This window comes from Lactuca saligna, chromosome 5, assembly GCF_052625555.1.
Source record: "Lactuca saligna cultivar CGN05327 chromosome 5, ASM5262555v1, whole genome shotgun sequence".
NCBI lineage: Eukaryota > Viridiplantae > Streptophyta > Magnoliopsida > Asterales > Asteraceae > Lactuca > Lactuca saligna.
Genome location: NC_136421.1, coordinates 64,713,587 through 64,727,873, shown reverse-complemented (window position 1 = coordinate 64,727,873; position 14,287 = coordinate 64,713,587). Strand labels below are relative to the sequence as shown.

General features: G+C 33.8%; 1 protein-coding gene across 1 annotated transcript; it reads right to left on the bottom strand.

The window, feature by feature from the left end:
* Positions 1–4,215: 4,215 nt before the first annotated feature.
* Positions 4,216–8,058, bottom strand: LOC145048345 (protein indeterminate-domain 4, chloroplastic-like). Its single transcript, XM_078996807.1, has 3 exons — positions 7,480–8,058; positions 6,641–7,037; positions 4,216–5,653 (listed from the first exon to the last, which is right to left on the bottom strand). Exons 1-3 carry the CDS (start codon positions 7,622–7,624, stop codon positions 4,459–4,461), a joined length of 1,737 nt encoding a protein of 578 aa, XP_078852933.1. The 5' UTR covers positions 7,625–8,058; the 3' UTR covers positions 4,216–4,458.
* Between the last annotated feature and the right edge of the window lie 6,229 nt (positions 8,059–14,287).

Here is a 14,287-nt window from a genome sequence, read left to right as displayed (position 1 = left end):
TCATCTTGGGAGTTCAAAGCAATGTAGATCTAGAAGTTTGTCTTCCTCAAACATCTCCAAGAGGTATAAAGCTTTCATCTTGATGAGTATATTGATAGATCTGTAGATTTTGTCCACCCTTTTCTATGACTTGCTTTCTTGAGTGGTTTGGTCTCATAAAGTTGTGACTTTATGGACCTCCAGGCCTTTTGGGGTATTTGGTGCTTTGGATCTAGGATAGGATTGAGCTTTGAGACCATGCATGGATCTTGGAACTTTTTGCCCTATTTTGACCTAATAAGAGTTCAAGACATATATTGGACACGTATGTATGAAAATCATATATTTTTTAATGAGAATGGTGTTAAAAATTCTTCAGGAGTTGTTAGACAAGTGCCCTTATAGATTAAGTGGTTATTACTTAAGCCATGTGGTGTTATGGATGATAAAGTTGAGATCAATGAACCTTGGAGGGTTCTAAGGCATAAAGTTGGAAAATTTATACATCTTGACCCTAAAATGGACCAAATTTGAGTTGGAGAATCCTTGGAATAAATGAATAATAGCTTATTTGTTAAGATATTGAAAACCCAGTGGCCACGACATGGCGGCTGGGCTGTCACAACTATTTTGTCGTATCAACACCATGACATGGTCAAGGATGACCACGACTTGGCGGTCCATTTGTTGAATTTTGGTTTGACTAGGGTTTCACCAAGGGTACTTTGGGCATTTTGATATTAATTTGGTCCATCATTTGAATAATAGGTGTCAGGTAGAACCGGTATTCGGAGCAAGGATTATTCAGGTTTTGTTCGGAGTAAAAGGTGAGTTTTCCTCACTATACTTGTGGATTGAAGGCACAAATGTTGACCTACTATATTGTGTATCTTGGTTCATAGGATTTTGATATATTATAGTGATTTGTAGATCGATATCTTGGTATATAAGATGTAGTATGTAGTAGTGGTTTGTGAATCTGTCTGTTTGTTTGATAACTGGTTATCTGCTTATTTGTTGCTGGATGTATGTTATATATTATGTATATATTGACATAGTATAGTTGTGTTGTGCTATTACTACTTTGTACGGTAGCCAACATACCTGAGAGCAAGTTAGACAAAAGTTATGGGCCCCGAGGGCAAGCCAGACTTATGATGTGGGCTCGAGATCAAGCTAAATATGAGTTGTAGGCCCGATAGGCAAGTCAGACTCATACTATGGGATCAGAGGTAATCCAGTCTTTTTTTGTGGACACAATATATGCCATTATATTTTGTGTGTGTTCGTGCTTTGGGAGAACTTACTAAGTTTTGGCTTACAATTTTAGTTTATTGTTTCAGTTACTTCAGATGACCATGGCAAGGCAAATGTGTGTTCGTGTACATCTTCCTCTTTTTATGTTATTGGCTTTTGGGAAAACTCGTGTTTTGCATTATACTTTTGAAACAATAGATTTGTAAAGACTTTATAGATGAAATGAGTTGTTTTTGAAAAGTTTAAATTTCTATGATTTTTGGTGTGTTACACATTCCTTGTTACCTATATTAATATTTGTATTATTAAGAGAGGAAGAGGATAAACTTTTTATAAAAATATCATAATCCTTTATAAGATATGAAACCTTATTCCTTTAGCTAAAGACAAACGTGTTTCTAGTCCAAAAAGATGTACCTGACTTAATATAACATATCTTATGATATATTATGATATTTCCATTGAATATTGTTATTTTCATAAACTAAATAATTCTCAATCAATTATAAGAGTTATAAATATTTAGCAAGAATCAAATTCTTATAAAAAATCTATTTGCATCAAGTTGTTCTAGTGTAACCCTCTAGGATCATAATATGTTATTAGTAATATTATTTTAATATGATTCTTGAGCATAAAAATCTATCAATTACGACAACCATAATGAAATTCATTTGGAAAAGAATCTAGTGTTTCACAGTAGGACAAACACATTCATATGGGGTATCATATTATTTGAAAATTGAGAAGTAAACTTAAGCTTGATTAAAATCCTTGGCACAAAGAATCTAGAAAAGATGTTTACCAAGGTTGTGACAACAAAGAAGTTGAAGTTATGTATGGCTTCAACTAACTTTATAGGTACTTGAAGTGAAGGTCAGACTAAAGAGGGAGACGAGGATACAAAGTTCTAGATTGGTTGATAGTAATTAGTTAAGCAGCCTCTAAGTAAGAGACTGTTGAGTTGTAGAGCCTGATTCACCTTTAAACTTATAGCCACTAGGCATACTGAACAAGAAGGAGCCACCCCTTATGGGAGCCAGGGCAGTAACCATGGTAGAAAGTTATAGGCTAGTTCCTATATCATATAGGACATAGAAACAAATCATTTTCTAGTTTTCATAGAGTTGTTGGGCTTAGCCTTATTGACAAATTATTGTTATTTTGGTCATGTATATATCCTTTAAATTCGTGTAACCTAATATATATATATATATATATATATATATATATATATATATATATATATATATATATATATATATATATATATATATATATATATATATATATATATAACCTATCACTCTGATGGCATCAACTACAATTTTTTCTTTTTTTTTTGTTTTCATTATTACTTTGTTTCTGGAATCGTAAATCATTCGTTGGAGTGATTAGAAGCTAATAATATGTTTGTGAGCCTAGCCTAGAATTTGTCTTTACCACTTATGAACTTTTTCGAATGTGGGTAGAGTGGACTGAAATCGTCCTTTTCTCCTATTCGCGATAGTGTCAGGTAATCAAAGGTCTACCTGATGGTCAATACAGTTTCTTTTATTTCTTTTGTGTAATCGTTTTAACTAATGCGGCCTCATGAGTGCTATTTCTTACGTTCCATTGCTATTCGGTGGGGGTAAAAGGAACCCAAAAGACCTATTTCCATGAAGCTAGTCCTACATTGTTGGGGTGTTTTAAAACTTTTGGAATGCATTCGTTTTTAAAGAGGATAAATAACAAAAGAATTCTTCATTCGAGTTTGTATTTCGAATTCATTTAGTCGGATTTCCACGATGATGTCAAGAGCGTATGCTTGATTGGTTAACTTGGTTGTCTTCATCTTATCAAGCTTTGTCCTGATTTAGCACAATTGTTTGGTTAGTGACTTATGTCTATGAAAATAAGCTAGAAGTTTTATGTCCCAAAGGTAAGAAAATAAACAAGATAATTATAATTTTAGGTTCAATTTGTTGTAAGTTTAGTTCAAGGAAAAATTCAAAAGAATATAACAAATATTAAAAGGTTTTATTATCACTAACCCTCTTCTCCATTTTTTTTTTTCAGGTTTTAGATGCTGGTCCCATTATATTCAATTTAAATAACAAGTGAAAAGAATGAATTATTACTAGTATATTCTTATGAAAATACCAAACGATGTTGTTATATCCTAATGTTATAAAAGTAATAATCTCTTATCAATATTTTTTAAGAATCAAACCAAACGGATTGTGACATTTTCTGACGGATATGCCGATACGAATTGATTTGATCTCATATGTAGTAAAGAAAAAGACAAAGCATACATACAGCTGAAGTCTATATGACAAATCCTAAAGACAAAAACTCTACAATAAAGTGAAAAACTTAACTGCAATATGTGATTTCTTGCCATAGTACCCTATGCGATAGACGACGCCTGTTTAACTTAGTGCCTCTGGTGGTATTCGTCAACAAGGTCTATATCACTGTCTTTCATTTGCCAATTTGAGGCCAACATGGTCTTAAGGTCGCATTGACCCTTATATTATCATTAACATGATCTACAATCAGACCTCTCTACTAACCTACACTCGGTCAAGTACAACCTTGTGACTTTTAGTACGTAATAGCTAGTGTTTCTTTTTCCTTTTAGTTATAAAGTTCAAAAGGACTTCCAGTACGTTCTCTTTGTTGTGTATGGATATATATGAGAGAGAGAGAGAGAGAGAGAGAGAGAGAGAGAGAGAGAGAGAGAGAGAGAGAGAGAGAGAGAGAGAGAGAGAGAGAGAGAGAGAGAGAGAGAGAGATTGATGTAGATACGTTAGACAAAGGACTACATGTTTCTTGTCTGACAAGAATTTGGGATGTTTAAAATAAATTATTTAATCACTCCCTTCTAAATATATGAAGACAACTCTTGTCAAATGGCAGGTACACACCATGTTACCTAGGGGCCCTAGATGTAGTACATGACTACAAATCCGAAAATTTCACAAGCAACAATTGAATTTATGAAATATTATAAATTAAACCCACATCCGTGTGAGTGAAAGCTTGGAGTTTAATTAAAAAGCAAATCCATATCATGGAATTGTTCAATACACCATGTTTATACTAACACAATTGTAACTAATTAAAAATAATAACCGATGGAACTATCCCAACTTTCGTACACTTCCAAACATCTCGAATTCATCTGATTTGAAATTTCTGATTTTCCTTTCCAAGAAAACCCACAAAAATTAATCAGTTTCCTTGCAGTTTTGATGATCCACCATGTGCATGACTTGATGATGAATCCATTTTTGTGTCCACTGAACTTATATTGACACGACCAGGTTGTTGCTGTTGTTGTTGCTGTTGCTGTGGTTGCTGCTGTTGTTGTTCTCTCGAGTAACCCACACCAAGAAAATCAAGAGTCGTTCTATTCGAATTTCCAACGCTTAAAGAGAAGTTGCTTTGATTAAACTTGCTAGCCTCATTCATGTTCCCAAAATTCATGTTTCTATTTCGATTTCCTCCATACCCATCAAACATAGATGGAGCTCCACCACTTCTAAGAGTGTTCATAAGTCCTTGTAGCTGATTATCATTCTCCATCTCCGATTGTAACGATTGGTCTCCTCTAACATCAAAGCTGGTGGCAGATAGACTTTGGCGACCTGTATGAGTTTTCGCATCACCACCAACAGTGCTCGTGGAAGAGCTTCCGAAGCTTTTCAACAGTGTGTTTGCGTTATTGTTGCTTGTGGTAGAACCCATCTGCGCTGCCTTCTGCAGCAAGGCTGTAGCCGACATGTGGGGTGTCATTGGACTTTCTTGATGCGGATTATTACTGTTGAGGAACATGTGGTCATGACTTCCACCTCCGGTGTTGAATTGATGATCAGGAAGCATGAAACCAGAAGACGACATATTCGAGTTATTTTGGGTATCGTTCTCACTGGTTTTCAAACCATTTGTGGGATTACTATTACCTGAGAAGAACCCTAAGTTGAAAAGATTAGGAGTGATTTTGGTGTTGTTGCTATGTAAATCAGGAAGTTGCATCAACCCATGAATATTTGGTTTGTTTCCCATTAACCCATGTTGTTGGTTTTGTTGATCATAATCGAACACTTGGTTCAACCCTTGGTTTGGATCGGTTAAAAAGAAAGGAGACGATGAATTCGCCATTTGTTGCTGTTGGGATTGAGGGAACAGAGGTGTTTGACTTGGTGGAAGCATAACTTGCTCGAAGTTTGCATTCCCTAAGCTTAACATGTTTGTAGTTGATGATTGGTGGTTTTGATCATGTAATTGGGAAAGACCTAAATTCATCGAATTACTAAGATGGCTTCCAAAAAGATGGCTTCCAATAGACCCAAGAGCTGACGGATGCCTTGCACTTTCTTGAGCTAATGCATCACAAAAAGCCCGATGCGTGATAAAACTGTCACGCCTGAAAAAACCATTGATTATAAAATGGAAATGCATTAGGTCATTAATTGTATACGTACACACATATATGTAAGGTAAATAGGTAAATGACGCAATGAAAAAGACATGACATGCATGATTCATGAATCATGATGATTATATATATATATATATATATATATATATATATATATATATATATATATATACAAATGTATGTCACTCGTCAAAATGGAATCTAACAATCGAGGTACCAATATTTCTTCTCGGTATCAGAAGATGATGATGATGATAGTGTCTGAAAAGATAACGACTGTCGATATTTCAATGTATAAAAAGATATAAATAATTGAAGATTAATATACACCAAAGTTATATGAACCATACTACGTAAGAACTTTGTCTCTACTTCCAATAAAAAGTTGGCTCTTGTCTACTTTGAGTAATCAATTCTATAAAGGAGCAATAAAATTAAAAAGATTCCACATTACTGATGTCCTAAAAGTGTTTCCTAAATTGTGATGAAAAAGATAAAAATGGTTAATCGTTACTTTTATGTAAATCATTGCACTCTTCTCTTTTCATTTCTTTCTTCATTTTCAGAAAAATATTCGAGAGGTGAGACAGACATCCCGCAAGAAGCAAAGAGCATACCACCGGTGTGGATGTATCCACTCCATAAGACAACAAATATACAGCAAAGACCCTCACCGTTACCATTGTCTACTGACATCCACGTGACTACATGAGACTACGTCCCAAAAAAACATCTTGTAAGGTGGCGTATTTCCCTAGAAAATATAGCATCTTATCAAAGCTAAAAACACACACTCAAACACATAGTTGAATTCATCGATGGAATATTTCCAACAATTCTCAAACTCATTTTGACCCATGTATGTAACGAATTATATATTGTAACGAATTATAACATTTTAAATTTAAACAAGTAAAATTAATTAAACGATCACTAAAAGAATTAATATAGAGGAATTAATGTATTATATACCTTGAGAAAAGAGTGCCACAATCGCATCGGTATTCACGGGTGCCACAAGTTTTAGAGTGAGCCTTCCAGTCGGATTGAACTGCATATTTCTTCGAGCACTTTTCGCATTTGTATTTCTTCTCGCCATGTTTTCTTGAATAGTGTTTCTTGATTCCAGTGAGGTCTCCTAATGCACGAGAAGGGTCATGGTGGACGCATGAAGGCTCTGGACATAGATACACTTTCCTCTTGACTTCTTTGTTGCTTTTTTGCTTTAGCTTCCATGGTAGATTGTGTCCTCTTCTATGGAGTTGCAAGTTTTGTTCCCTTTGAAACCCTTTGTTGCATACTTCACATATAAATCGGTTTGTTGCCATTAGGGTCTTTGGTGACAACGCTATCACCTCCGCATCTGGATCTGTTGTTTAGATTCGATTCAAAGAAAACCCAAAGTTATTTGGAAAAAACAAAAAGAGAAGAAGAACAAAACTGAAAGCTAATATACAAAACTACAAAAGATATATACTTAACATTTTGGTTATAGCCAATACAGATTTATTTCGCTCATCAAGTCTATTCACATGATATGAATCTTTAAAAATGATTATAATTACTAAAAGTGAATAGTAACCATTTGCTTTATAAAATTAGGGTTTTCCATAGAAGATTTTCTCGCTGAAACCATAGAGGACAAAAAGAAGAACAATCAAAACAAAGTGATTGCTTCTCTAACTGATAACTTAAGGTTTCAAAGATTGGAAAAGGATGAATGAATTAATCATTGTTTTCCGAAAACGAATCGTATTTGTAAAATTCAACATGCGAAAAGCAAGAAATAAGATAATTGTTTAGGTACTTGCTTGGAGTTCCTGGAAGACTTCTCTTCTTCTTCTGTTGAGCTGTTGCTGATTGAATAGTAGAAGAAGATGTAGGTATTGAAGAAACATGTTGTTCTTCGTCTGATCTTGCCCCATAAAATGAAGTTGATGAAGAAGCTGCTGCCATTTCTTATAGACTCAAGCTAACGAAATCAGTTTCTCTTGATCATATGAATCTTTAAACCATCAACAGCTTCATGAGATTCAAGAAATCTTTTAACAAAAACTTCCTGCAAGATTTGAAAACCCCCGAAAACGACATGATTATATCTTTACATATGGCCCCAAGAGAAGAGAATATCATGAAACCGCTAAAATCCGGGGAACTAGTAAAGTGAAGAGAAAAAAGGTTGAATTCATAGACTGTATAATAAGACCTGTTTTTTTTTTTTTTTTTTTCTCCTGTGCTTGTACCGATTCTCCTACTCTTCTTTTCATATAATAATAGTAACTTTGTTTGGCAGTCTCTATTTGCTTGTTCTTCAATTATTTGTTGCTATCTTGTATATATACATACAAACCTAAATACGTACGTACATACATACAATATAGAGACCTCTCTCTCTCTCTCTCTCTCTCTCTCTCTCTCTCTCTCTCTCTCTCTCTCTCTCTCTCTCTCTCTCTCTCTCTCTCTCTCTCTCTCTCTCTCTCTCTCTCTCTCTCTCTCTCTCTCTCTCTCTCTCTCCTATCTTGAAAAGAATTCCTGTTTTTCCTCACCAATGTGTACAAAAAAGAATAATATAATCATATATGGTAAGAAATTCTTTTTTTAAGAGGTGGTGGGGGAGGGGAAGTTGCTGTCCATGCAGCTCAGAGGCGGGGCTTGAGAGAGAGAGAGGGAGAGTGTGGGGAGGGGGGGGGGGGGGGGGGTTATAGGGTGGGGTATCACAATCTGCCATCTCTTCTTATTTTCGTATCTTTTCACCATTTCATAAAGACAACACACTCTTCCGTCACTCTTTTCCTTTTCGATTATCATCCCTATCTTTTACAGAATTTTATAATTTAAAGGGTTCGTTTGAAAAGCTTACAAGTATTTTTGGTCTTTTAAAATTTAGCCAGAGTTTTCGCTAGAAGGATATCAAATGCAAACACATATTACATATACATAACAGCCATGAGGGGATTATATATTTTTAATCCACCTAATTAAATTGTATATATATTCTATGTACCGAAAATATGTATGTGCATTCCTGTTTTTTCGACTTCTTGACCTACTACTTTAACTAATCTATTTTGTTAATTTGAAGGGCTACAATTTGTTAACAAAGTGCTAGCAAGAAGCTGGATATACAAGCATATTAAACTCTTGTAAGATTTTCGAGAACCGAAAAGAAAACATCGAAATCAGATACAACAACGAAAAAACCTTTCTACCCAATAAGGACCCCAAGCACTCATGGCCACATGACAACCCATACATGTATGAAGTGTAGTTTCTCTCTTGATTTATATAGATCGAAGATCATGTTCTTCAAAAAGGCACTCCAACATTGTACAGTTAGTGGGAAACCTACAAAGTTGAGCATACTATTCAATTATACCTTCATACATATAACCCTACCTCATATATTATAAATTTAGATGTCTTTTTATTTTTTTCTTATATGTACAAGTTGAAGGTTTAGTCCCAAATTCGCTCTTTTGCAAAGAAAATATCATTGGGGATGTAATGCTCCCCTAGTCGATCGATCAAATAACAATAACGATCAAACAAGATCAGAAAATAATGTAGTAGTTGAATTGAAAGAATATTGCAGTGAATCGATCATCATCAACCAAGAAACTAGTTAGTCTAGTGGTGTTGAAGTGATTTTTGAACATTTCCATACAAGTTTGAGTTAATTTTATGAAAAATTTAACTAACACAAATTTTAACCCTTTAGTGTTCACTTTAATTCTTAGTTTAAGAATTAATATAATTATATTTTATGTTATTGTTTCATATATAAATATGATAACTTATCATATTACGTTGAGTTTTGAGATAAAAAGTTTAGAAATAACTATTTCAGCATCATTTGATCTGTTTTACCAATGAAAATCAATTAAAAATAACTTTAATTAGCGAGAAACTAGAAAAAAAAAAAAAAAAAAAAAACATTACAACTCAATTAAAGCAAAGCTTGGGTATTTCACTCAATCCGACCAAGAGAGGTTAGAACCTCTACAAGATATCTAAGAGAAGGAATTAATGGTACACAATCGAGTATAAAAGATTTGTAACTTTAGATTTTTTTCATCAAACAGAAGTTGTTACATAAACGGTCATATGCACCAAAACCAATAACTAATAATTGCCACGAAGACTTTATTAGTTATAGCATCAAAGCCTGACATGAAATTAATTTGGTGTTAAGACCCACGGCTATTAATAGAAGCTAGAACTTGATCTATATATATCGCAAGAGCAAAAACTGTGTAGTTTCTGGGACATTGTTGAACATCAGGCATCACACTTCTAGAAAAAGGTTGGGGTTCTTAGGTAACATTTCTGAGGAAGTCCTTTAGAAATAGTTATTGATAAACCATGATATTACTCAATGACAGTAGCTTAAGAGCATAATGTAACATCTCCGATTTAGGCCTAAAATTTTCGTTTAATTAATTAGGAAAACAAATAAATCAATAAATAAGTAAGTAGAATAAAATAATAATAATAATAATAATAATATTAATAATAATAATAATAATAATAATAATAATAAGTATTATATTTTTAAGTTAATAAAAAAATATTATATTTTTAAGTTAATAATAATAATAAATTTAGGATAAGGTGATGACTCAAAGTGACCTTGGACCATTTAAGTCATATTATAGATGAAGATGGACTCGGAGTGCTATCTATCAAAGTTATTTCCCATATAATAGAATATGGACCAAAAAAATCGTAACAAGGACGGTAGGATGCGTAAATTCAACAAATAAGAATATCATTCTCTTTATTCCAGTGAGATACATCAAATGAGAGGGAGAAGGGCTAAGGAGATGATGATTTCACATAACAAGCCCGCATATTTGATATTAATCTTATTTGGTGCATTTGGTGTAAGGAGTGAAGAAATCTAAGGTTCCACGGTTTGAATTCATGCCTATTTATGTTGAATTCTTGTTTGATGCTTATATTAGGAACTAAATCTGATTTCAAGGAAGTATATATTGTGATGTATGACTTCTTTTCTAGTGAATATCTAAGATTTAATGTAAGATATCAATAAATTTTATTAACAACTATAGTAGTTATAATTATATTTTAGATGGTAAAGAATAAATATGAAACCTTTGTTGAAGTTTTCACTCGTAAAGTTGATATATAATCAAGTAACACCATCTAAATATTTAAGTGATATTAAAGAATGAATTAGACCTAACCGGCTAAGGCTTACATTCTAATTGGTAGAAATTGTCTTTCTTTATGATCTTGGCATTATATCTTAATCAGTATTAATTTTATTTTGAATACAAGTACCAAAAAAATTACATGTATGTAAAATATTCTAAAAGAGAATTTAAATTATTCAACACCCCCCCCCCCCCCCCCCCCCCCCTTTGTGACAACCCGAAATTTCTATTATGTACGAACATATCATGCCAAATAAAAGTCAGAACAGTTGCTGCTAATTTTCAGACTTTTTAGAATAAGGGTGAGTATTTCAGGATTTACATTTTCAGAGTTATCAGGAGAGAGGATGCCCTAGAGTATTTTGTGCATCTTAAAAGTTGGAAAACTCTACGAGTTTAGAGTTTAAGGCTCGAATGATATTTTTGACCAAAAACTCCATGGACTATATATATGACACATTAGCCATTTTTAGTCATTTGTTCCATTTTGGACTAGAGAAAAACCTGATTCTCTCCCAAGGATCTTCCATCTTTCGTCTCAGATTGTAAGTACTTCTACCCTAGAGTGTTTTAAAGCTTACTACATGTTTAGATATGCTAGAAATCACTAACAAATCACAAGAAGAAGGAGTTCACGGCCCAAGATCTTCTTGGACCGTAAACTCTATTTTGGTTGCCAAAGTTCCCCCAACTCTTCCCTTATGCATAGAAACTAATTTGGAACCCTTCCCTGATGGTTTTAGCACAAGAAAACACCAAAATTAAAGGTGTTTACGGTCCAAGAACACCTTGGGCCGTAAACCCTTCTTAAGGGGTCAAAAATGGCCCTAGTCCCTTCACAAGCTTAGGAAACTAGTCTACATTTATTCCTTGATATGTTTGGGACTTGAAACCATCAAAAGAACATAAATAATATGTGTTTACGGCCACAAACACATGGAGAAGTGGTCCATGGGCCGTAAACTACGTATAGGGGTGTTTTGATGCCACAAACACTAGGATCATAGAGTATGTACAAGTCTTCACTTGACACCTAACATCCTATACAACCCGTTCAATTCCAACCACTTGCTACAAGTGAGTTCATACCCCTTAATCTATCTTTTAAATGTTTTTAAATTCTTTTATCGGGGGGGGGGGGGGGGGGTACAAGTTGAATCATGCTAGTTATTATATAAATCACATGTGATTAATAACTAGCATACAAATAGAATTACTACACTTTTAGCTGTTTTACCAAACAGATTACTTCAAATGACTTTCCAAAACATTTTTACTAGTTTACAACTCTTTATCAAATTGTCTTACATACTGAATGTTTCTTTTCAAAACTTTGTTATAATTGTGTTTCCAAAACAAAGGATTCATTATACTTTAAACTGTTCTTATCAAATAAACTGTTTTACAAACTGACATCAAGTCACCTTTTCTTAGTTCTTAAAGTCTTCAAAGGTTTTACAAAACTTCTTTTATAATTTGATATTGTCAATTGCATGCCTAGATATGTATAGTTATATAAGTAATGTTTGAAGGGCTTAGGAAGGCTAACCTGCCTTATTTCCTTTTCCCCGTTGGGATGTGGTCTCGTAGGGTATCGGGTATCCGTCCGAAGGTTGTTTAACTATTAGTTATATATCATGTGTACGTATATAGTTATAAAGGTTATTCTAGTCAATTCAATACCCTTGGGTAGCAAGGGTATACTTCCATGTTCATACATACAAGTTATATTACTAGTAAACTATAATAGGCGTAGTTTTGGGTTTTACTAATGTTAATACTAGAACAATGAATCATACAAAGAGTCAGTTCATACATGAGTCATAACTTATAGTGATGAGAAACAAACGTAATACAAAGTGATGAGAAACAAAAATAATACATAGTAATGAGAACCAAACATAATACATAGTGATGAGAAACAAACATAATACATAGTGAAGAGAGACAAACATAATCCATAGTGATGAGAAACAAACATAATACATAGTGATGAGAAACAAACATAATACATAGTGATGAGAAACAAACATACAGGCTAGACAGAGGAAGAACACACAATACAGCTAGCACATACATTACATATACATTACATTCAGTTATGTGAGCCATTAAACGGGTCATGGAACTACCTACCATGACCGTTTTTGTATCCAGAATCTCCTTAATTGGGGAGCGTATGAGTTTACGTATAGATCTCTACTGGATTGACTAACCTACACCTTGCTGCTCGCTACAGTGGGACTTGCAAGTCTACGGGTGCCAAATGTCATTTCTTACGGCATCTTACATCATCGTTTTACTATTGAGTCGGTAGCAGGATACAGGCCGATCACATGTTACTATAAATTTCATTTGGTTTAAGGTAGTTAGTACAGCAGTAGTAACTTATAATAAAAGTACAGTATATTATTATTTCCCCATTACATTCACTTCGTGAACATTCACACGATGCACGGTAATGTAAACACTATATTTTGGTTAATGATAGTTAGATTTGGGAAAATACACACTCTTACAAAAGACACAGTCAGATACTAGATGCCTTGGTAGAAGGCTACTTTCAGTAGGAAGCCTAGGGTTTTCTAGGTTATTCAAAACTTTTACATACTCATACCTACAAATACAGTCTTACAAATACATTATTACAAATACAGACACTAAAATACTTATGATCTCACCAGCTTTAAAGCTGATACTCTCTTTCAAAATAACTTGTATCCTCATGTCAATAGTAGACAGGTACCGATGCAAGGTTTAGAGAAGATGAAGCTCATTCTAGACTCATCTTTCATTTTTGATTCATACTTTAGTGTCTATTAAACATGTCGGAACACTTGTATTAAAATTATATTATTAATGCAATGGATGATGTTGTTGCTTGTCTACTACTATTCATTGTTGTGATACTGTACATGACGTCCTCTGCCCCAGAACGTTTCCGCCATTCCTGGTTTGGGGTGTGCCAGATTGGTATCAGAGCATTGTTTATAGTGAATTAAGTATATCAACCCATACAAGATATACTAACTATAAATACAATGAGATTAAAAATACTCTGACCAAGAGTTTATAGTTTTAAATAATAAAATATTTAACAAAGTATACGTACCTGCATTCACACTAAAATCAGTGTCACTAGGACAGTACAAAATAATTACGATTGTTGGACAACACAAGTGGACTTAGAGACATATAGTCAAAACTGGGAAGATATAACCTGATCAACTATATTATCTGAGGGTTGACTAGCATGTGCCTAAGTGTAGTTGTGAGGTTGCAACAAGTCTAAAATCTTACCAACAATACCACAATGAGAACAACAGAACATAAACCTAAAATAGTATAGGGGTATTTGGTGTTACTATAAGTACTTTATACTTGAGAACTAAAAAGGATCTTCATTATTAAGTTGATAGTTGCTAGGTGGATACACTAAGGC